The sequence below is a fragment of the Prenolepis imparis genome, unplaced genomic scaffold (assembly GCF_030444845.1).
Source record: "Prenolepis imparis isolate NDT839.2.m4 unplaced genomic scaffold, iyPreImpa1.0 SCAF_3, whole genome shotgun sequence".
Classification (NCBI taxonomy): Eukaryota; Metazoa; Arthropoda; class Insecta; order Hymenoptera; family Formicidae; genus Prenolepis; species Prenolepis imparis.
Genome location: NW_028141161.1, coordinates 13,292,213 through 13,317,907, shown reverse-complemented (window position 1 = coordinate 13,317,907; position 25,695 = coordinate 13,292,213). Strand labels below are relative to the sequence as shown.

The window sequence follows — 25,695 nt, the reverse complement described above, 5'->3', positions numbered from 1 at the left end:
AAATATTTGACGTTGACAGTGTTAAAAACAGAATATCCGCAAAGAGAAATCAACTTCAAATGTCGAAGAATATATAATCGAAATTTGATGGGATAACGTTATAGAATATTTCGACGACTTTTCTCTAATTAGAGATTATTTTTAAACATTTTTAATTTCAATATTATCAGGCGCTGATGTAATTCCGAATCTATCTGCGCGCATATCGTGGGCGTTTCGCGCACGAGATAGCTCACTGCGATCTCTCGCGGCAGGAAGTTTATGGATATCGCGTCTCGGTGGCGCGTAGATCTTAATGTGAAGGACCGCCCTCTCCGTCGCGTTAACAGCGAGATGGGTCTAAGGGTCGTGACGGGGAGGAACGGGAAGACGAAAAGATCGGAGGAGCAGAGAATAGGTTTCAGTGGGGTACATTAGCGGAGTTATGCCCCCGAAGGCACGGCCCGCTACGCTGTATATCTTGGTTATTTTTTATTACCGCTCCTGGCAACACACAACACACGTACAAGTAGGTACGTGGAAAGGATGATTTTTCCATCTATCGAGCCCCTTCCCTCACCGCCGTGCGAAGAATGGAGCTACGCGATATCCTCTATCATTATTTTGTCGTATATAAGCCGTTCATTGATTTACAATTATTGCAATATGAAATATTATCAACAGTTTATCAGTAATACATCTCTTAAATCTTTGCAAATGTGAATATAAGTATTATTAGTCGAACACTCATAACAATATTTTATTATATTTCGAATCATCAAATAAAGATAAATAAATAATTGATATTATATGATTCAATCAGCAATTAATATTACTCTGCCATGAGCATAAAATAATAAATACGAGTCAAAAATAATAAAAAAATAACACGCACTTTATATATCGTAATTTTATTATGCGCAAAGTAAGAATGTAGATAGATTAAGTAGTACGAGTCAACAATTTCTCACTACGGCTGGCCTTTTCGTTGCGCAATCACTTAATCATTAACATAAAATCATAAATGCGAGTCAAAAACAATAAAAAAATAAGACGCACTTTATATATCACTAGACAACACAAGCGCGCGCTATTTTATTCAAAGATTTTATTTAATTTTATTTAATTTTATTTTAAACAACTGTCAAAACTGTTAACCTTCGCGATGACAGCCGCTCGATTAATATTTTTTTCACAGAAATCAGCTGATTAAAGCGTTAATTTGCTAATTAAATTTTAAAATAATATGGTAAAAAATTAAAATAGTTATATGTTGTAAATAATATGTTATAATACCTTATTCTCAATTAATATTTTTTGACAGAAATCAGCTGATAACTGTCAAAAATATTAATCGTATTTAAAGTATTATATAACCTATTATTTAATACATATTATATTATTTTAATTTTTATAACATTATTTTAAAACTTAATTAGCAAATTAACGCTTTAATCAACTGATTTTTATCAAAAAATATTAATAAAGCGAAAATTTGCTAATTAAATATTAAATATTCTAGCTTACATATTTATATTTATATTGTGTATGTTATAATTTGCTAATTAAATTTTAAAATAATATGGTAAAAGTTATAAAATAGTAATATGTTGTAAATAATATGTTATAATACTATCTTATTCTCTCTCTCGATTAATATTTTTTCTTTCTAAAGCTATATCTTTTCGAACGAATCTCCTTCGAGTTTTAATTAATTATTAATATTATATAAGTCATGTATATAGTATCGCGCGCGCGCTATTAGCATGAAGTTGCCGATGTTTGTAGCCTCGGCCATTACCGAAACGCCGCGAGTATCAGGCAGTTCGAGCTGCGTCCCGCTGTGATTAATTAGTAAGTATAATCGTTAGAAACGATTTTTAACTTTTGTATTGTAATATTTATCAATCGCATATCATAATTTCAACGTTAATATGTAGTCGTAATTGTTCGAAACGCATATTTCGCGAAAAATTCGATGCAAAATCTCTTTTGGCAACATAACCCAACTTAATCTTGTGTTGCGATCCGTGGATATATTTATCGTTAATTCTGGTTTACATATTTATATTGTGTATGTTGTAATGCGAAATAATAAGATTATTCTAATATATGTATGTATTTTATTTGTTACAGGTAGCATTGCGATACACAGTGCGATTCACGCGTCGTGTCGGGAGTGCCGTGTAAAGTATCGGTGAGTGAGAAATTGTTTATTTTATAATATTTCTATAGCGGTAATGGGGGTATATGTCATATGTTGAAAATATTAAAATTGTAACATATGTTTTAAATAATATGTTATAATATCTTATCCGCGATTAATATTTTTTGACAAAAGTCAGCTTTGATAATTGTCAAAAATATTAATCGAATTTAAAATATTATAACATCTCTTTCTAAAAAAGGCACGTTCCGATGCTGATTAACTGTTTCGATTCGCATTGTGCGTTAGGGAAAAATGCTTGCATAATATCGCATCTAGAATATTGGAAACAATTTTTATAATACTAAAGTAAGGTGACGCAACATTAAGCACAGTGCTGCAAAATCAATATTTTTTTTTCTAACGAACATTCGTCATTGCCATCAGGTCAATGGGACTCCATATGTCGGTTTCGAATCGTGTTTTTCACGCGCTGTGTTCAGACACGGATGATAGAGGGCATCTCAGGGGTGAGGGTTGTTTTTTATATTTATGGTGCCGAGGTAGGGTGGTAGCCAGGAGGGTGGCGTTAATGCGTGCTCTTTTTTTACGTTAATAACCATGCGTGATATAGGCGAGCGTAGTGAGAAGAGTCGGAATGAGGGGTGGGCGATCATTTCACGTAGGGTGGAAACGGCATATTTTGTACGGACCGCTTCACACGCGGTGTGTGAGTGCGGTATTCAGTCGAAAATTTTTTGCGTAGATTTCTTACTGTATATTTCGAATCGTCCTACTTTTTTACGTTAATAAATGATCAATACATATAATAATATGAAAGAGAAATATAATCGCGCATATATTTGAATCTAGTATATCAAAAGTATTTGTTTCATATATTAAATGTATGTAAATGAAAAAAATATCATTAAGATTATTACTTATATGTATACGTATACATATTACGCTATATAAATATTATGAAATATTATATATGATATATACATTTTTAAATTAATATTTTCTTTCTTATTATTATTATTGGTAAAACTGCTTTTATACTTTAACAAACAACTTAATCTAATAACAGTTTAATAGAGAATTTTTTAACTGAATAATAGAAATCTATCATTTTTTATATAATTCGTTCCACGTGCGAATAAACTTGTGACTCCGTTATACATAATCTAATGACGTAATCATAATGACGAGGTGGAACTGAGGGTTGCTATACCGCAAAGACTGAGGTGATGACAGGTCGCGCATCTCGAAAACAGGGAGACCTCGAATGACGGTGGAAACTTTTCGCGTTATTTCTCCCGCGATCGTCATTTCGCCAAATGACTACGTTGCATACTACACGGTTGCTACAATCATTGAACAAGTAAAACTTTTATCGGCGGTTTCCACTGACCGCTTCTTGTTCCTGTGCACCCGGATAATAGCGGATACCCAAGCGAGGGATAATAAATATTAATATTTAAGAAGCACTTTGCGATTGTCTATTGTAGCGATTGCCGATGATTCGCGAAATTTATTAGCAAGTAAATATATATCGTAAAGAAAACTTTTTCTGAAGCTTGCACATTCTCGACAATTTTAGATTATATGTTCGTATAGTTACATCAAAGTAAAATATTTATTTAAAAGAAAAAAAACAAAAAAAATAGCAATAATAATTGTTATATATATGTTATATATCCATCATAATTGTATTAATAGTTTTTATTATTATTCATTACCATATAAACACATATGTACAATTATATATTATTGCTATTATTTTTAGCATCTTTATCACCACAGTTATGTATGAAAAAGATTATAAGCGTTAAATGTTTAAAGCAAAGTTGATTTTTTGATAATAGAGAGAGAGAATTTCTTTCAAAATTAAAAAGATGACGACAATATTATTAATTTGTTTCTTGCGGAATTATAAATGAAAGAAAAGATAAGTCACGTTCGCGTGCATATATGAAGAGCCCTTATTATTGATACGGTGGTGGAGGATCGACGGGGTAAACTCCCTCCTCACGATATGGGGTTCCACGTATGTGCGCCGATTATATGCCCCTTTTATTCTTCTTTGCATTGCGGGGGCATGTCATTTGCGGGTGTAGGGTGGACGCAAGTGGGAGGCGACGAAAAAAATAGCTTTATGTCACGAGGGATCATTACAGACTTTTTTTTCTTCTAGAGGGGTCGAAAAGTGGCAGGGTCAGGGATGACCCCTGACCTTGCGCACAGTGCACAGTGGTCGTTTGCTTTGACGATCGTGTGCAGTGAAACTCGTATTGAATCGTATATTATGCGTATAAAAGAATTGCACACGCCTTCATCATAATCTTTTTAGAGAAAAATCGTGTATATCATATGCATGCGTACGTATATCGCAGCGGACAAAATTATTTCCTCGAAAGCGATAGACACGAATCTATTCGAATTTATTATGCATATGCGATATTTTGCTTAAGATGTTTCTCGAATTCTTAACTTGTATGATACATAAAATATCGATAATTTCAGAATTATTTTAACATGTGTGCAGTGAGTTCAACGAATTATAAAATTAAATGTAAATAAACGATAAAATTTAAATCTTTAAATTTAACTAGACTCTATTTCAACAAATTTTAATGGCAAAGATATATAATATTGAAGAAATAAAGAATTAAAAAATAGTTAAAAATAATATCTCCCTTTACGTTTTATTAAAAAAAAAAAAGAAATCGCTAGTAATAGGAAAAAAATGCAGTAGATAAGAATTGCTTGTATCAGACATTAGAACCTGGCACAGACCGATGCAACGAAATACAGCTAAAAAGTTTTGAAGCTTGTTTTTCAACGCTTGTGCTTGTTTAAATTTCTTTTCTCCTCGTTGTGAGCGTGTTAACGATGCTTTCTATTCGAGACGTTTTTATTCCCGAACGATTTAATCCCGGACAAGCGCGCGGGCGACGAACCCGGGCCGGCGTGCCTCGCAGTGACATTTCGGTACACGTCGCAGAGTCGAGACAACGAGTCGCGATAGTCACGGAAGAGCATCCGAAGGACGCGGGGGCGGAGGACGAAGGCGATGCGGAAGAGGCGGATAGCCATTTCGATCGGATGTCGTTTTCACGCTCGGCGCCGTGGGTTCTCGAACTGTGCCACATTGTTTAGTCGATACGTCACTCTCGCGTGGATCGTCGCGCACCGAACACCAAGATTCGCAATTCTCCGGAAGGACTGCAACTGCATCTTTCCGCGCGCGCGTTTCCTCTCCTCTACCTTCGTCCTCGGTTTCGATTCGCAACCGATCGGCGGCGCGGACTTCAAAGCGAGGACGTCTCATTATCGGATTCTCCTTCTTCCTTGACACCATCCCCGCTTGACGATCCCACCTGACTTTCCGCCCCGTTTCTCCAGTTTGTCGAAGAACTTACTCTTATACGATGGGATACCGTGACCGGGCGATAATGACAACGCTGGGTGTAATTGGATGCCCGTCAAGCGCGATAACTATTCGAAATATCGTGCGAAATGCGAGTTCACGGATAGTCGTCTTGGGTGGTACATAACACGATCATGGAATGTCATTATTGAATTTCGCTATATAATAGACAATGATAGAAAGTATAACTATATTAAATTTTATATATAATAATATATATATAAATTTTTTTTAACAATTTCTAAATATTTCTAAATATCTTGGTGAATTAATCATTCACTATGTAATTAATCATGTTAAAACATTTCAAATTATCAGCATTTCGCAATAAATTTTGTTTATTGTATAATCGAAACGATATTGAAAATAACCGAATATTGGATGCAAGTTAAGTATATTAAATTGTATAGGCGTAACGTTGATGCATATAGAGAAATCGAACCATAAGCAGGCATATAAATTATTGAAAAGCAATCGAACGATATAGTTCTGTGTCCATAGAAGCAGTACATTTATAACTATCGATTATACTATATTTATCCCCTCTTCTCTTCTTCCTCACCTTGCATAGGTACAAGCGAGGCTCTTCACTCTATAACTATTTATCTATTTAAACTACATTTTGTTATAGCAAACTTTATGGTATGATTAAAATCTGAATTTTTCATATTATTTTAATCTATTCCGCATAAAATAAATATCTTTCTATATAGAAAACGCCCAAATTATCAAATATTTATTAAAATTTTGGTAGTTTTGAGAGATTTCAATAAATAGCAGAATTTTACTTAAAAATAAAATTGATATTTTCTATTTTTTTTCGGGTTTTTGTTCGTGATTGTTAGATGCAAATAAATCATTCTTTAAATACATGTTATTCACTGAAATTTGTAACTTGACAATTTATAATATTAATAAATATATACCTATAGCAGTAGGCAGAGAGAAAGAGAGAGATACGTATGTTTCTTCAGTTAGCTATAAGATTTTCATTGTTTTCAAAGCCTATGTTAGAAGACTCTTTAACTGCGTGAACGTAATGCAAATAAAAAATCACGATGCGCTCATTTGCATCGAAGGGTGACTCGTACTTTGAATGAGGAATCAGAAATATATATATCGGATCAGGGTCGGAAGAGAGAGACTTAAAACAAGTATCAGTGCGTAGTTTCAAGTTACCTTGAAGAAAAAATGATTCCACAGGATTATAGGCGGGGATTTGTTTCGAAGTTAGGGCTAATTTTGCAGACAACAAAAAAGTTGCGAAGATAAGGCAGAAAAAAACGCTCGTATGTAGTTCGAAGGGGCTCGAAAAAGTGATCAGGATGCTAGGACCGGAGATGTAGGATTTGGCGAACGTCCATGAAAACGAATTACAGCGATTTAAAGTTTCACCTCTTTTTTGCCGAAATCGCCTTTCCCTCGGTCCTCATCATCCTTTTGCTTTCTTTCCCCCCACGACGGTTTTCCGTGCTTATTCCGCGCGGCCCTTCGATCAACCCAGCGGGTTGTTTCGAAGATGACAAAAGAAAAGGAAATATATATATATATATATATATATATATGTATGTCACGCGGGGAGAGACAAATTCGCGTCGCCGGGGGCGAAAAGTTTTCTTTCGGACCCCGCGGGGCGCGCCAGGCGGCACATCGTTCGTCGTAATGCGAAATTTTTCAAAGGATACTGTAAATTCTTTTCGTTGGAAATTCGCGGCGTATATTTGCGTTTGGTGAACATTTTTACTTAATCATTGGCGCACTTTGATAAAATAGATGTCCGATAGACCCACGTAAGAAACGCGTTGACGATGAAGTTAACATGTGTACTACTTAAAATTTTAAACAAGTGTTTTTCTTAATTATTTCAATTTCGCAATTACATTTAATTTGTTAAACTTTCTATCAAAGAAAAACATATTATACCGCAATATACATATATTACGTGTGTGTGAAATACATGTATAAAGTCGTTATCATTAATTATGTCTTATTTAGCATAAGACAGAGCAGAGTGCACTTTATTATTTAATTACACGTTTATCAACCTCAGTCACATATTTCGTATAATTACATAAACCCGTTTAAATCGCGATTACATCGTGGCTCTATCGGGCGGGAATACATTGATAACTTTGTATAATATTTATCGTACTGACCTGTTGATGGCCAGGACGCGATTGAGGTTGGGAGAGAGCCTGGCCTGCATGGTCTACTTGCACCGCTGAAACTGTCACAAGCATTTGGCATTTTATTCCATTGCGCTAGGCTTCGATGTATTTTTTTTCTTTTCTTTTTAAAAATATGAGACTCGCGGATGGAACTTAGGGCGGGAATCGGAAGCGGTTAGATCGACATCTACAGAATCACGCATTGCCAAGGAACTTTACTTGGACTTGGAAGCAGGTCGAAGGGTTTCGCGATACGTCGTCGCCCGATCGACAAACGCTTTATTTTGTTGTATATTTTTTTTATTTTTCTCAATTTATACCCTGAAAAAAAACGGAACTACAGGCCAAACTCTCTCTCCGCCTCGACCATCATCACCTCCAACATCAATGCGTAGAATTCTTTCACAACCTTATTCTAATTGTCATCATAGGCAACACTTTCTACTTGTGGCTACTACTATTATAAAATGTAGCAAGGCTAACACGCATTTCATTTATTTATTAGCGCATATGTCCCTGACAATCTTACACACAGGGACGAACATTAGCACAAACAAAATTATTACTGAGAATGAGAAATCTCATATCTTTTACATAATATATAATTTTGAAAAATTGAAAAATATCAAATAAAATTATACTATGTCGGAATCGGAAAAGGAACTTGAAATATAAAATTTTTTATTTATTCACATTTGTCTGTTGGCATATATTTAATTTCTTTAAAATATATATTTGTCATCGTCGCAGCATTGCTACATTTAAATAGATAATGCGGATATTGAACGTCAAGCATCGTTTTCAACATCCTCCATGCATTAACATCAGCTATATACTATGTTGCAAGCAATAAGTTGAATGTAAGATTCTTCGTTACAACGCTTAAATATGACCGGAGTCATGAGCGCTGACAAATAAATCGCAGATTTGTTAGAGATTCTCTGATTTCTACGATCGCTAGCAATTGGTCCTTCTCTTTGTACAGACATTTTTATCCTTCGACCTTCGACTCCGAAGCGAAAAACGCATTGCCTCGTCGGAATGGCAACACTGTAGTTAAGTATCTGCATGCAACGACCTAACGTATAATTAAGACAGCACGAACAACGTGTATAAAGTCCGCCGTTCGATGGATTGTATTAAATCAATTTTTTTTTCATGAATAGCGTGCTACTTATTCCTGTTTCAAATCGAACAAATACGTTATAAATTATAACATCTAAATAGACATGTTATTAAAAAAAAATTTCTTTTTTTTTTATTTTAATTTTCGTTTTCTTAAATTATAAAGATTATTACAAAAACAGATTTCGCAAATAGATTTTCAAAGAAGAAAGCAGTTTATACCGCGGAGAATAGTTTGATCCTTTACAATTTTTGCAAGTGTAATGATTACAATTATTGGAATAATTTTACAAAAATTTTTACGAAAATCTGGTTAGATTTTTTCAACTTCCAATTTAGTTTTTCTCTATTTCAAGCAGATTAACAAGAGCGATTCGAGAAAGAAGGGTGGGGTGAAGAGAAACGAAAAGAACATTAGGATAGGCTCTTGTATAGCACGCGGCAGGATGATCTCGCGATGGAATTTGGTTAAACAGTCGTCGACGACGGTCGGACTCGGGTGCTTAATAAAAATCGAAGTCGTTCGTTGCGGTCCCCTGGTCCCCCTCGTCCTCCCCCTCGCCCCCTCACACGTTCTGCGGTCAAGAGGCGAAGCCAACTTGGGGCACACTATTCTCTCTTTCTCTCTCTTTACTTGTACTCGTCTGCGTGATCTCGCACACATGCTGTAAAATACGTGTCTCTCGATTTTGCACGTGTGCCCACCCACACAAACACACGCTCACGCTCTCGTCTATCCCCATACACTTGTGTGTGCGTGTTGTTCACGTATGCATAGGTGTGTGCGCGCGTTGGCCACGAGTACGGTAGCGATACGTTTCTCCGACAAATAAATAAAACGAAACCGTAAGCGAAGGAATAAAATGTGATTTACAACGGTGGAAAGACAATGGCCGAGGCTCCGCACGATAATGTATGCGGATGGCGCGGACTGGTACCCGGGGATACTGACTTCTGATTGGTCGTGCCCCGACGCCACCGCTACAACGGAAAGCGATAAATAACTGCGAGCAGATAAAACCTTTCTTTCTCTCTGCCTTCGGGCTTTAGCCTGGGCGCTCTCGGCATCGAGCTTAGCACTTGCTCAGGGCATGCTTCTATCTTTCTCTCTTTCTCTTCCCGATTCTCTGCTGCAACCCGTCCGTCCGTCTCTTTCTTTCCCTACTTCTTTCATTCCTCGTGTGTTCGTTGTTTCCCGCTCACCATGAAGTGATTTCGATTCGCAAGGACCATCCAGGACCATCTCGCACGACTGCTGCCACTATGTATAATACTTCGCATCCTCCTTCTTCCGACTCTTTCCTTTACCGTCTTACTCTTATCCCGCCCAGGACTTAGTTTTTAAAAAGTCATATTTTTTTATTTTGAGAGATAAGAGAATTTTCGAAATTTAACGCGTAAAATTTAATTATTTTATTGGTCGAAATATTTGTCATCATATTCGGAGAAGCAATTTGCCATTTTTGCATAAAGACAATTAGGAATAAAAATTCGTTATGGTGTATTTACAACGCTATTCCATCGGCGGCTGAATTGGAAGCACTAAACAAATTATCCATTATGTAACACCTCGAGGTAATTTTGTAAAATATTTAATGATTTTCTCGACGCTTAGCCGGTGCCGCTTGATGAGGTTTCATCCTTCGCTTCGAGCCATATTATCACTGCGCCCCGAGTTTACCGTGAGCTAAGAGGGTGCTACATCGAAAACGGACGGCGATGTAAATTTTTCCCTGCCGCTGGCTCCGGGGTGTCAGAAACAATGAAGGGCGATGTTACCCCAAGACGATCGATCGCTTATGGGGTTCAGTGCGGTGACTGAAGTTCAAGGGGAAGTTTGGCCGAAGGGCTGGTCGAGAAGGAGAGATAGAAAGTAAGAAAAAGAGAGAGAGAGAGAGAGAGAGAGAGAGAGAGATGCCTGGCTTTACAGAAATATTATATTCTCCCCCTGCGACAGCTTGTTAAAAAATATCTAACGGCAGACCTCGTCGCGTATTCTGATCCGGTCCGGAACACACCCTTCGTAAAAGCCCGTCTTCTAATTCACAATGTCGGCATTATTGCAAGGGAAATTGTAAATATGTGAGTTTTACGTTATTTTGAAAAAAAATGACTGAAAGAGATTGAATTTTATTCACATAATATATAAAATGAAAAAAGAGAGAGAAAAAGAGATGTTAAGCGAATATTCGCAAAAATATTTGTGAATATTATTTAGTTCTTGAGGATGCATCTCGAATTAATATTTTTCGATATAATCGTTATCTCTCTAATTAGATAGAAAATTTTGTCATTATTATACGAAATATTAATTTCGATATGTAATTCTCATAAATCTGAAATATTTATGATATCTACGGCACATATCGCCTCATCTGTAATTCTTATGCCTTTTCTGCCATAATAATGGATTTCAATACCATCCATATTTGTTTGTAAAAAAATACATCATCAGTATTATAGGAAATTCACAATCATGATTTCCGTGAATTGATTGTTGGCAGGATATTCCGGAAATGCTTGCCAACAGATTCTTCAATGGATGCATTTAATTAAAAATCCAGAGCCATTTCATGTTGGTACATAAAGAGAGTGAATGACGTAGTAAATGATTAACGAAAGTATAAAATATGTTGTACAAACCGCTCGGACGAATTAGAGGGAGTGGTACAGAGAGATGCAATTATTTAAAACAGCAATCACGGAAATGAAAGAGCGGATTGGAGAGGTCTGCCATCTCTCGCCCGAGAACGAAGAATATTCGGAAGGTCCTGCCAGGCGGAAAAACTCTCTAAAAGGCTTTCTTTCCGGGCCGACAGGCAGCAATGCCAGCCCAAAAATCAAACGTGCGCGCGAGGGTTCGTTCGCGTTTTGCTTTTCCCGTTTGCGATTCGTAATCCCGATGGTTTCATTTGTACGCTCGGCTTTTTATATACGGTATGAAATTTCCTCGCGGCCTTTTTTCGCGAGAAAATTAGCTCAACAAACATATTGTGTTTCCACACTTCAAAGCAATAGACGAAGAAAATTAATTTATAAATTTACATTTGTAATTCTTATTTTAAGAGTCTAAAGTTATACAAATGTGTCTAAGTTTTTTCTGAAGATATTTGGATATATATAACTTAAGAAATATTTTTTTAATCGGCTCTCAATATTAATAAATAATAAATAAATAAATATGATGTTTTAGAAGTTTCCGTTGTAAGTTCGAGGTTAATTGATAATTAATCAATGGAACTCAGTAATCTCAAACCAAGAGATACTGTTCCGAAAAATTAAAAATTAATTTTCGCGCTTGGCTCTATTGGCCGACTTCTAAAACATCATATTTATTTATTTAATATTTGGATATGTTTACCTATATTTTTTAGAATCTTAAATAGAGATTGTTCTCTTACAAATAAAGATAATAGAACCAATCGATCGATTTCGAGGGTAAGGATAGAAAAACGAATGCTATGATCTATTCGACAACAAAGGGTAACTTGCGAATAACGAGAATTAGTCCCAGGATCAAACCCTTCGATCGGACCTATATAATTTAAAATTTACGGACTTGCCGCGATCATCATATTTGTTATAAAATTTATCCGACACATTGTTGCTGCATGAAAAATATGAATAATCCATGTTCTTGACTTGATATTCCAAAAATTGTTTATTGAAAGGTTAATGAAAAGAATATTTCTGTTAGAATCCTGTAAAGTCGTAAAAGACTTCTGTGTTTTCTTAAAGGATCTAGCATGTCTCGTAATATAAATAAACCTCAATAATTGAAGTAATCTATTATATCTCTGCACCCCCTATGTTTCTTGACATTTAATATTTTAACGCGCACGCAACCGAATACACATCATGCTAACTGCGGACGATAATAATTATTGTTATTAAAAATAACTAAGATACATACGTATCTTTAAAACTGCGTTGTCACGAAAGTCAATGCGCGATGATGACTAACGGATCCTACGCAAATACGGATAAACACCGCATATAAATGGCAATTGACGACGATCGTACGTCGCACAATGGCACACGTGTACATACAATGTGTTTTCGAAATAATGGAATCGCCGGTAATCACGTACGCGTTTCGGTCAACTTTCCACGGCCATATTGCTCCGCCGCGCTAAATCATATTAGGTTTATTGTCGCGACATGATCGATGAACGACGTCATTCGACGATTACGCAGATTACGCCAAAGAGATCCTCTCTATATATTTGCTCACATGCGCGCCATAGCGTAGCCGTAGGTAAAATCTATACCGGCCCCACCCTGCCCAAATCGGTCCTCACGAAGGTAAAATCCTGGACGTCCTTTCGGCGGACCCTCTTGAAAATTCGCCGTCGTCTTTTGTGTTTGTCGCGACGTCGAGAGAGCTACTTTCGACGAGGACATTTGTTATTGGCTCGGATGATCGATTGCCTCTCCTCGATAATAGTCCGTTTATGTTAAAAGCGAAAGGAAAATGTGCGAGGGAAACCGTTGCGGGGTCACGGCGAATCGGACATTGAACATCACCGGATTTAGCTCGCAAGGTCTTAATAAATTTATGCGATCGATTTATGATAGTGGCCTTAATAATAAAAATGTCGGATTAATGTAATAATAACTTTTTCAAAGATTTCTGAAAGAATTCAACTGTAAAATATACAACACAGTTAAATGTGCGATCACATTTATTGGTCATTTAGCTTTTTATGGTATAAACGTCACTTTTTGCGTATCATTTAATACTTATTGCCCAATAAACAAAGATTATGTTTTTTTAAATATAATCGAATTTCGCGCAAGCAGTCTATCTTTAGTTTTACTATGTAAAAATAGTTTTACTGCATAAAATGTAATAAGATTTTTTAAATACTACACGAATCTTTTAATTATAAAAAAGAATTCGTAAATCTGTGATAAATATATTAATTCTGTTTGGCGTAAATTATATTTTGACAAATTCGAGCAAGCTCGTGTTCATACAAACAGTATATGTATATATACGAGATTTATTTTATTCATCTCGATCAATCCCCAGCTAACTTTCTACCCTGTTAAGTGTCTCTTCTCCGGGACGCAATCTCTCCATTTCTTATTCTCTTCTTCGCGGTTAGCCGGTCGCGCGGGAGAGAACAAGCTGTTACGCCCGAGGTAACGGAGGGCCCTTCTTAAAAGAGGGGCAGCCCATATCGTGGGTTTAATATTAGAAGCGTCTCTCTACCCCTCTTTCAAGCAAGATACGGCGTGGTTTTTCGTACACCCTGTCTGGATCCTTCCGTCTCCCTCTTCCTCCCCGCGAAACCCGCGCCACTGTGTTCCTCGCGACTGGCTTCGAATTTTAATAACTCCGGGAATGCTCAGAATCCAATAATGTCCTCTTCTCTTCTCTCTCTTTCTCTCTCTCACTCTCTTTCGTTTTCTTTCGTTGTAGACACGTAGTGTTGCACACACACACACATACACCTATGCAGGTTCGCTTATGCGGCTTACATACGGAAGAGCCCAGGCTCGCGCGATCGTCCGCCTTATCCGCTTCTGAAATTCCGCCCCCGCGACTCGCGACCCCGTGTCCTGCCTGATCCTCTCCCGCCTAGCCGTCGGCAACGCTTCTGGAAATCTCATATTCCGGAATGACGACGCGAATTTACCCCCCTTCTTCCTTTCCCCTCGCCAAGCCCCTACCCTGATGCGCTGTCCTGTCGGGATATTCCTATCTCTACCCTCGAAATATCCTGCATGTACCCGCGACGATTATGAATACGCCTTCGTGCTCGGACGACGTACGTAATCGGAGACGTAAAGTTTTATGAAAAGCCGAGTGAGTTCTAGGGGCTGATATTGTAAGCGAAATGGAAATAGTTGCTTAGCTTATATCCGAAAGATATTACAACTGTTTCAATTGTGATGTCGAAAAGATGGATATTTAATTGAATTTAAGAATGATTATATGAGTATTCAATTGAATATTAAAAAATTCAGCAACTTTATAAATTGTAGTAAAGCTCTTAAATATTTGAGAAAAGTTTTAGAATATATAAAACACTAATTATTTTGTGCAGTGTTTATGATGCATTGTGATGAAAAAATGCAACTTATGTAAAACATTTTTTTCCTAAAATTCTGAATGTATAGAATTTCTCGATTATCTGCGCGGGCGTGATTTATGTGTAATAATAATTATATCTACTTTACAAAATGATCAATTTAACTATGTTTGAATACAATACTTTTACATTATCATGGGACTTTTCGATTGACTGCCTTTAATTCTCGTTTTTTCTCCATTCCTCCGAATTTTAAAAGCGTTTTTTCCTCTGTTGTAGAAATCCATCTGGGACCTCTGAATATACCTGCGGCGATGGATCTGCGCGACGGGGTCCGCGTCGTCGCGACGTATAGGGACGCTTCCCGATGTCACGGAACGAGAACGGAGAATCGAGATCGAAAAAAAGGAGAAAACTCTCTTCCAACGCCGAAGTGGTTGGAGAACGACTGAAGGGATGAGCTTCGAGGAATAAGGTAAGGATAATCGAAGCAATCGAACGGCGGTGCCGTTCGTGGGAGACGAGGGCGTTGGGCCGCGAAATGAATTCCGCCCCTCGACGGAGGGTGGAAGAAAAAAAGGAGAGCGTCCGTCGCGACCGTTCGCATACTCGCGTACGACACTGCACGTATACGCGAAAAGCATACCCAGACTCGCTTGTGGAGGCCGGGGCTGCTGGGAGAATGATAACGTCGCGTTAGAAACGAAGATTTGTGAATACATTAGAGAAAATGCGTGGAGGTGGGAGGGTGCAGAGAGAGAATTCTAAGGAATAGCGGGATGGTTCGTTCCCGGAGGAAAATGCTCCGGAATCCTCCTCCGCATCCGCGCTCGGGTATTTATCTTCCACCGATCGCACTAGGGTCGCGTCCCTGGAAAGTCAACGAACTTTGTTCTCCCTCCCTCCCTCTCTCTTTCTCTCGGCACGGTTCGAGAATTGCGAGCAGTGTAATTTTTTTTGTCAACGACTTCTCGCTCTCGGGCTTCCCTGCGGGATTTTGAGCGTTTCCAGTCCTTCTATGCCGCCCTTCTATTGAATGCCTTCGCGATCTGGCGCAATTCCCGATTTTTTTCCACTATAATCCCGATGAACGATTGAAGTTCGAATTTATTACATTTTATCACATAGCAATCTGATGTTTTTAAATTTCTTTTCAGACAATATAATTGCTAATTTAGCAACATTATTTTTGTTAATTTTGTCTCTTTAAAAAGCTAACTTATCGCTAATAGTAATATTTAATAATTGTAATTATTAAATATCTTATATTTAGAGATTAAATATGTACAAATGCAAAAGATCTTAAAAGATGGTCTTTTCTGGTAACAACAAAGGATCGCAGCTTGCATCTGATAAGAGGTCCCGATTACCGTATCCGAGTACCGTCCGTCCTGCGTGAATTATTGCTCGCGTAATCAGCGATCGGTGCGCTTAAAGAGCACCAAATCTCGCGACAGTGATAAAAAGAGCCGTCGGTATTACGAAGGTGGAGACATCGTTTCGGGCCCCGTGTTCCTTCTCTCGCTCTTTGCTCCGATCCGCCCGCTGGACCTCCTCTCGCTCGTTTTCTCTCTCTCGGCGAGAGACTGATGGCGGTTTATATTACGCGGATTCATATTACCACCAATTAAACTCCTATACTACCTCGAGCCCGTGGTGTTCATACGTTATACTGGGGGATGAGAGACGTTGGTATCTGGTACACGGCTATATATGCGGCCACGAGATTTTATATAGGGTGACCGAAGAATTTGTCTTGGTCGAATCGATAAAAATACAGAAGACGCAATTATAATTATCGCTATGATTGTCATAATTTTCATACTTTTATCGTACCGATAAGTCAAGTTCTTATATGTGCAATTATCAATATTATTACTTCTTTTCTGGATACGGTAATATTTCTAGAATGAGTTATGTTAGGAAATAATGGTCTCTCCCGTTATATCGATAGATTAAAGTAAATTCGAGAAAGTAGCATTTATCATGATTACGTAGGAAGATCTTGTGTGATCGCGGGAGTTGATATTTCTTTGTATATCTATTTCTTTTTATGAAGCATTGACTGCCTGATTAACAACGTGTCAAGCGTTTCCACTTCATCATGATGGCCATTATCGCGCCTAAGGATAACATTTGCTCCTTCGTAAACGTCTCGGTGACCTTTGCGTGCAACGGTCTATCTTGCGAAAAGTCCCTGGGCGAGGTGACTCGCAATTAGAGGTAAAAGTCATGATGCCCGACCAGAGAGAGAACGAACGGAGCATGAAACGCGGGAACGATTGGTGGGGCGGGACAGAGTCACGTGGAATTAATGACGATTTCGATTCTCGATATTGGCGGTGATCCTCGGTATACAAGGATGAAAGATCAAGGCTGCGTCATAGACCGATTTATTTCATTCGGGATGAAATGAGTTCGAAGGTTGACACGAATCAAACTGCGATTACTTATCTCCCACGATTGACACATTAATTCGGCATAAATTGTCGATGGAATCTCATTATAAATATGTACATGCACTTGCTATATTACGCTTGCTTACATATAGGAACATTGCCTATATATATTTAATCAATTTTGGAACTTAGAAAAAATATTTTTTATGTAGTTTTAATAACATAAAGTACTAAAAATATAAAAACAATAAAAAAATAAGTTAGATAAAATCTAATTAAAAAATTACGAAGCACTTATCTTTTTATTTTTATTTGCGACATACACACACATAGAATTCAAAATAGAACTGTAGTTATAATTTTATACACCGCATATTTTAATATATATGTGTATGTATCTTGAGATATGTATGGGTATTGAATATATGTGAATTTTATTTTTAAATGTTGTGTGTGTATTTTACACATGGCATATAAAATTATAAATATAATTCTGTTCTGAATTTTATCGCGAATTATGGATCATCTAAAGCGGGTTTAAATCTCCGGATAAATTCGACGAATTATAAAGAGGATTCGAGATACGAAAAAGCGCCAGGAATAAATCGTGACTCTTCGCCGGAGCACCCGGTATGCACGAATGCAAGGATACCTCCGCGAGAGAGGAGACATTAATATTAAGCGTCCCCACCCGAGCCGTAGGAAGATCGCCGATAAGGTTTTTATAGTGCAGCCGGGTGGTAGACTCGTGCACTACCAAATCACACGTTCTCCACCTTATACCGAAATTCAGTGACTGGAATTATTACTAAGATTTAAACGGAGAAATTATTTTTAATCAATATATACACGCCAAAGAATATTACAAGAAACTTAATGAAAGTGCAGCATAACAATAAAATGAGAAAATTATTAATATTGAGCATTTAGTACCAGAAAGAAATCCTACTGTGAAAAAAATATTGGTTTAAAAATATACCGATTGTTTTATTGAAACTTTTGACATTCGTATGGTGGGACGGATTATTAATAATTCATGTTTAAATTAATAATGATAATTTTAATGAAACGATATATACGATTTCAATAAACGATATATGTGACGTTCAAATAATTTTACAATTTGCCATTTAGTAAATCCTCCGTTATTCTGTGGTATGCTTTTGTGACATGAATATGTTTTGAAAGTTTATATGGAATATAAAACGATTTTTTGGAATCTACCGTACGGTATTCTTCGTAATGACCTTTGTCTAAAATTAGCAAATTGGGTACAATAGACGAGGCTAGGAGGAGTCATCAATTTCATATGGACTCCAGGACGGTACCTAAGACAGTGAAGTCTTCTACCCGTATTCTCAGAACTCATTTCAATGCCTTGGTATAATTCTGTGCCAAAGATATTCCGACTGACTGGCGACTCCTTTCACGCGGTGCATTCGAAATTTTCGATATTACACACATGTCGAACTGACCGCAACGTGGATCCAATACGTATATAATCGTTTAACGAAGTATAGCTCTAATTCTCATATGAAAATTTTATTGCATATCTATGCAAATTAAATTAGTTTAGATTTTAATTTAAAAAAACTTTAAAGAAATAAATTATTACAATTATTTTATTCATGATTTATTTGGGAAATTTACTTATATAATATATATATTTTTACTAAAAGCAGATTAGGACCGCGTTAATAACTACTTCGAAAAATACAATATTAAATTTTATAAAAAGTTGTAGTGTATTCCATAAAAAATTATAGAAAATTAAATATTCTCAAGAGGGCGCAAATAATATTTTTTGCGGTACTCATTGGCGCGCGTTAATTGCTTCGAATAAAAATTGAACAGATTGAACGCGGTCGTGATTACCAATACGAGTTCAATGTTTCATCGATGTGCTAGTTAGGAAGCGGATAGCAATGACTAGGTGAGTGCGGGAATTCAGTGACGGTTAGCCCGGAGCTCCTTCGGGATTGTAAGTTCACTGGCATTGGGATTATCGTGAGGGCAACGATACGTGCGAATCACGTCGCGAGTCACGGCCTCTTTCGTGACCGATGCTCGTGAATGCCGATGGGCGTATTCGTGTGTACGTCAGAAGGGAAGGATCGATCCTGAGGAGGATCGAGGAGCCAGGGCGTTCGTACGGAGGCAGCGGTAGCGGTTTTCTCTCTTGTGGCGATTAACATGCCATTATGACGAAACCGCACATTAAATACCGGTTGCGAGGGAATTAAATAATGATTGAAAGGCGCGCGTTTATTATCGTCTCGCGAAAGTGAAGAATCACGGTCTAGAATTCTGTCAATCCAGCGGTACTTCATCCTCTCGATCGAGAAAAGAGAATGCAAGATACTTTGCCGAACGGAAACGCTAAAATCACTGCCGCAATTAGAAATCTTAATGGGCAGTCTAATCGCTTGATATTTGCTTGTTCTCAATAAAGTTTAAATGACAAATAGTATTTATAATATCTAATTTACATCATAATTTCATTCAGCTTAGAATTTAAATAAAATCTGAGACAAAGAATTCTCTATTAATATTAATACAATAGAATTCTGTTATACATATATGCCAGCAAAAACTGGAATCGAGTAACATAAAAAAAAATTCTAAACCTTCGACTTTAGGAAACGCCGTATCTTGCATGCCGAGAATATTTGCGGAGGCGATTGCTCTTTTCTCGTTTCCATAAGCATCTCGCACTACAAATCGAAACTCTCATCCTACGTAAGAGAAAAGAGAGGTGCAGGGGAGGGCAGAGAGTAACTTTTAATTTGTCTGCCAAGTTTCCTCGACTGTAAACTCAGAGCGCGGCCGCGGCTTGTTTAGCTTTCGTGGAGACCAGGGCGAGATAAATAAGAAGACGAAGTGTTGGCGAGGAAAAAGAAAAGGAGGATGAGAGGCAGGAGATGGCGGGGAATAGCGGTCTAGAGAAGGAAAGGGGACAGCGAGTGGCGGGCAAGTGCCCCCTTTGTAGTCGGTGGGTGATAATTTTTAATCAGTGCGTCGTAGCTCTGCCGTGAAGGAACCCGCTCCTTTGTGCGCCTTTTGCGAGGAACCAAGGCATGAAAGGGAAGATATTGACCGAGGATCGCAAGGCGGAAGGACAATAGTTTCGGGATAATTGGAAGAGGCCGGGGGTTCTGGATCGGCGGGCACATAATCGCGTAACCCTGATTTTCAATAGGATCTTTTTGCGCGGGTCTGGCGACCGCGCTCTTCTTTGCCGCATTATCGCGAGTAGGAGATTGTATTGTAATGGAAGAAGTGGTTTTTTTTTTAATATATTCGTCTTTGTCTCTCAAAGTACATCTATAATAATAACGCGTTCTATTATAGATCTATTCGCGTGCGTATTAATTTTTTTAAGAGCAATCGCGCTCGATGAATTTGTGATAAAATAAATGTACAATTACTATAACATTATATTCTGGAATTATATTCAAATGATCGAGGTAAAATCTTCTGAAAAGCTATAAAAGTATGCAAGAAAATCCGACTAGTCCCTCAACAAATTTTTCGCTAACTATTAATATTTTAAGATTTCTGAAATTATTGATGAATAAAGCGAATTATTTGAGAATGATTTCTTTTCATATTAATTTATTCATTTTTGTTTGTGTAGCAAAATATCCAAATTAACAAATTTAATAGTTCGAAAAAGATTACTTGGGATAAGTTTATTTCATATTCAAAAAAGAAGAAATCACTTATACTAAACGATCGTCGTAATAATATCTTGATAGAGATATAAAATGAATGAGGTCGCTTGCATACGCTTGCTTTTTATTCTCGTATGGCGTAGACCCACGGTTAATGAAGTTAACAGAACGAGCGACTCGCGTGCAGGAAATTATTCTTCATTGAATTAATAAATCATGCTACGACAATCGCTGATATAATCATAGATTCATAGATTTTCGGAAGTCTTTGTCACGAATTAATCTACGAAATTATCTTCTCGAGTTAGTGAAAACTGTATCGCGACGTTACTTTTGAACGCTACATTCGAAGAACCATACAAACGATAATTAGTAATATTTCCGAAATAGTCGACGTTCATGCCTCGTTCGTATCCATCACTGACGGGTGTTCTATATATGGCGTGGGTGAGGGACCCAGGTATACGTGTTTGCGTATAAAGGGAATACATCGGGTGGTATGTTGAGACGAGAGGGGAAAGAGGGAGAGAGGCAGCGGTGCATTCCAAGACCCATTCAGACGGCTATGCTCGACGTTGTCAGACATGCTCACAGCAGACAGGCAGACGCCCGGACGAACCTTTTCTCAATCAGGCCAATGCATTTTAAGTTAATTGTCCCGCGCTCTCCGTATCCCGTCATTATTCTTTTCGTCTCGTTAAGACACGCCGCTTGGAACAATAGTTGTGGCAAGAGGTAGGAAAGTCCGCGTTTGATTCTATTTTCTTTGGACACCTCTTATCGCTGAGAAGCGATCAGTACGTCATTCGCTTCAGCGGTTTTCTAATTTAATAAGACAAAAAGTAGCACAAAAAATGATCATGTACTTATTGTGATAACTCACAACAGCTTAATTGCAATGACAATTATCGTGAATGAAAAGTATGATTTGTAATATTTAATTTGGTTGATGTGATAGTACATATATTTCTATTATATATACGCTGAAAATTTCTCATGAAAATATTGCGAGTTTAAAGTTAAAAATCATGGTTTTTTTATACAAGTTTAAATAATTTAAATTAAAATATATAATATTTTTCCTTCATAACTGATTATACACGCGAAATAGTCTTACGTTCATACTAATAAACAATATGAATCTAATCCGTGTCGCCTTGAGCGGATTAACTTCATCGTCGTTGCATCGCGAAACCTTCGCGTTATTAGATCCCAGGCAGGAAGAAGTCGGCAAGAAAAGGAGATGGGGGACGTATCAAAGGTAGAGAGATGGACCAGACGTCTCTCTCGCATACCGCCAATATCTCCGCACGAAGTCCTTAGTGATCGTTGGACAGCTACGGCGATGACGCGACACTACCGGAGTTAAGTGGCGAAACGCGCGGGCAAAAAGCCGTATGAAAAACCGAGGGTGAAGCGGCTGAAACAAAGGAGGTGCGGAGGTGTGACGAAACGATGAGGGAAGCTCGAGAGGGGAGAAAGAGAGAGAGAGACAAGGAGGAGATGAAACGACGAGATCTCTCTGGTCGTGTTCCTCTCTTCCTCATCGTTCGTCCTGTCGTTCGTGAACGCGACGATCCTTCAAAAAATTGATTCCCGCTATACGGTCGTCGCACATCCAGCCTCCTCTTTCTCTATCTGATGCGATTTCCTACCTAATGATCTCGACGCGCTCGACGACGACGAGAAAAACGGGTCCGCGCTCGCGTCGCCTAGCTCTTTTCGTTTAAATTCAATTGCGCCAAGGACGACGATCGGATGCGATTTTCATTCTCCGAATTTCCGACAGGGCTAAAGTATCTCTTGTGGAATTAATCGACATCGTTGCCGAATAGCAAATAAATTAACGTTAAATTGGAAATAAATAAAAAGAGAGTCTCTCTAATGATTCTCTTTATACGATATTTCGCGTTGCGTTAATATCAAAATACTTTGACGTATGTATATTTGAAGCAATTGTGAAATATACATATATAAATGCAGATAATTTGCCAGCTCAGAGAATTCGAGAGAAAGAATTATTATTTTGGTACGTGTATGTGTAATGCTCTTTCATCGATTCCGCGAGGAAACTCGATCAGAGTCGGCGAAGATTATTGGAGCGGGCCGACGTGGGTCCGGATAAAAATTATTTTTCGCCTTGATTGAGATCTCCTGGGAGCACAGGTCCGTGAGATCGCGATACGTGCGTGTGCGCGGCGGTACGGGATCTTATGAAATATCAATGGCTTATTACTAATGTAATCTTTCGCTCAATGCTCGATGATTGCTGGACATACAGATCCTGTTATATCCTGTCTGGTGTAGATCCGCTACATCACTCTAGAATCTATGAACATTTCGCTTGTCCGCGCAGCTAGTCTAGCTGATCAAAATTAAATATTTAATTCTCTTAATAAACAAAAAAGTAATGAAGAAAATAATATCATTATTATAATTTTTATTTTATTTTATTCTAAATAATAAAGAAAGCAAAATATATATACTCGCGTATAAATCTCTGTAAAAGAATTCCAAGGAAGAGATGCGAATAGGATCTCTCGAATGCTACAAAGATGCGAGCGATCGAAGGTGGAATCTAAATTCCCAGACACCGGCGAATAAATGTGTGTAAACGTGACACGGACAGGACGAGGAGAATGACACGGATGGCTTCGTGTACGAGGGTGGAAAAAAGTAATCGAAATAAATCCTAGAGACCAGGTCGCGGGCAGACTTGCATGCCAAGCGGCCATTTTTAAAACTCCGCCGGGAAAATAAGAAAAACTCATCAAGTAGGGATGATTGCCGTTCCATCCACCCCCGACAGCGAGCCACCGGCAACCCTCCTCACCCACGGGAGCCACCTCCAGCCCTATACTACTACCACTATTCTACCCGGCTATAATCTAGGCTCCCTTATAAGTTCGGAGGAATTCGCCTACGGGTTATTGTCCAAGTATCTTCCTGCTGACGTTCAATAATCGAAGAATACCGAGGAACAATATTAAGGATGTTCTCGCTCTCATGTTACAGTCTTTTCTAAAGAAATTTGACGGATTGTTATTGTTACAAAGTTTGTAACGAGTACTCTCCTTCTCGATTATTTATTGAAATAATATTGATTTTTTTTTAACATATTCCCTATATTGAAGTACATTTCACAATGAATATGTACCCAAGTTATTATATATGTATTAATATCTCAACTGTTGAAAAAAATCTGTCTTTAAATAATCTGTTTCTTCTCTAAATAAGACGTCTTTGACATTTCGAGCTCTGACAACTTGCTTAGATTTTTAATTATTCTACTTGTAAGAACATATTACTCATGTTCATAATGAACAATATTACGGCAGAAGGATTGCGAGATGACAGATTTCTGTATTCGCTTCCTACAAAATTCGTACATCGTAGTTTCGTATGCGCTCAAGGCGATGGTTCATTCCTACGTGACCTTTCGTAGAATCCAGAATTTTCTGCGACGATCAAGGAATATTTTTATGAGCACGGCGCGGGTATGCGAGGTGTATACGTGTGTCTGAATGTGTGTGTACATGTATATATATATATATTTCCCATGTAATACGAGACACGGTGGTGGCGGCGGCGGCGGTGCACGACCTCGATACGAGCTAATTTCGAATTCGAGCCCCTTCCCACTGTCGTCTTACCTGAGTGAGTACGCTGCGCATAGCTCGCTCTCTCGGAGAAAAATCTCATTTTCTTCGCCCTAAGGGCTCCCCCAAGAGCCACCGCCTCGCACGACCCTGCGCGAGCGAGCGCCCGCGAGCCCGGCCAATATTTGCCTAAGGAAATTCAGAAAAGTTTACACACGAGCTCCGGAGTCGGCTGCCTTCCAAGCCGGGGTTTTTCTTCAAGTCAATTTTCTTTCTCCCTCGTATCCTCCCCCGCCCGCACCGTTCTCTCACCGAGCCGCCCTTCTTAATAATATCCCCGCGCGAGAAGATAGCGAGGAGGCTACGCGAAACGCAAACGCGCGTAAGAAATTGATCGCGAGATATATTACCTTCCATTATGGCGAACGGAACAGTACCTATCTCGCAAGAGCGGTACAAAAATATCGCGGATGAGCTGAGAAATGTTATATATTTTGCAGACAATTTGTGTTTAATGAAAATATCCAGACAGGCGTGGAAACGCGGTTTGCGCGAGTGTCGAGGTATAATTAAAATAAAATAATAACTTTTTTATAAATTGCTATTTGAGCTAAATTTTTCATCAGAATCTTGCAAAAGACTTGAATTCAGCCGTGTTTGAATATTCAGAGTTTAATATATTCTGTAACATTTTGTATGCATTTTACACAGAGAGGGACACTCTAGAATCATCGTGATTCCAATCGTATCCGTGCAAACGTATTCTCTCTATTCCGTATCAATCAATATATAACTGCTAAACCGGATACGGCCTCTCGCAGTAAAATGGAATCGTTAAAGGCATTAGTTTGGGAAACGGGGTACGTGTCAGGAGGTCTTATCGCGTGAAGCGTCTTCGTGTCCGCGCGAGGCCGAATGAGACGTCCCTTTTTCGGAGGAGCACATCCTAGAGGACGCTCGTAAAAGCGGCACGTAAAAGCACCAACGATCTCCCTCTCCCCCTTCCGTCCTTCCTCTCTCCGCCACGGTTCTTCCTCTGACATTTACGGGATAATCGCACGCGACGAAAGTCACCCGGTCCGCATGCTTTACGCGGTGTTCACGAGCGGAAATTCTTTTTCGTGGCGCGTC

The 25,695-nt window shown here is 38.2% G+C and overlaps 2 protein-coding genes across 12 annotated transcripts in view; one reads left to right on the top strand and one right to left on the bottom strand.

The window, feature by feature from the left end:
* Positions 1–25,695, bottom strand: part of Zfh2 (Zn finger homeodomain 2) — a 386,236-nt gene that overhangs the window by 21,976 nt on the left and 338,565 nt on the right. For 2 of the 10 annotated variants that reach the window (XM_083034264.1, XM_083034266.1), the window contains exon 9: positions 7,715–7,785. The exons of the other annotated variants lie outside the window; for them this stretch is intronic. In XM_083034264.1, the coding sequence (XP_082890390.1) occupies positions 7,715–7,785 (71 nt within the window). The remainder of the gene's footprint in view (positions 1–7,714; positions 7,786–25,695) is intronic. 10 annotated transcript variants of the gene reach the window in all.
* LOC145934056 (uncharacterized) overlaps positions 1–25,695 on the top strand; it is a 137,428-nt gene that overhangs the window by 66,791 nt on the left and 44,942 nt on the right. Inside the window, exons 7-8 of one of the 2 annotated variants that reach the window (XR_014424982.1) lie at positions 2,116–2,176; positions 15,172–15,367. The gene's annotated coding sequence lies outside the window, so the exon portion shown is untranslated. Of the gene's footprint in view, positions 1–2,115; positions 2,177–15,151; positions 15,368–25,695 lie in introns of both variants that reach the window. The other variant, XM_083034267.1, reaches the window with a different exon arrangement.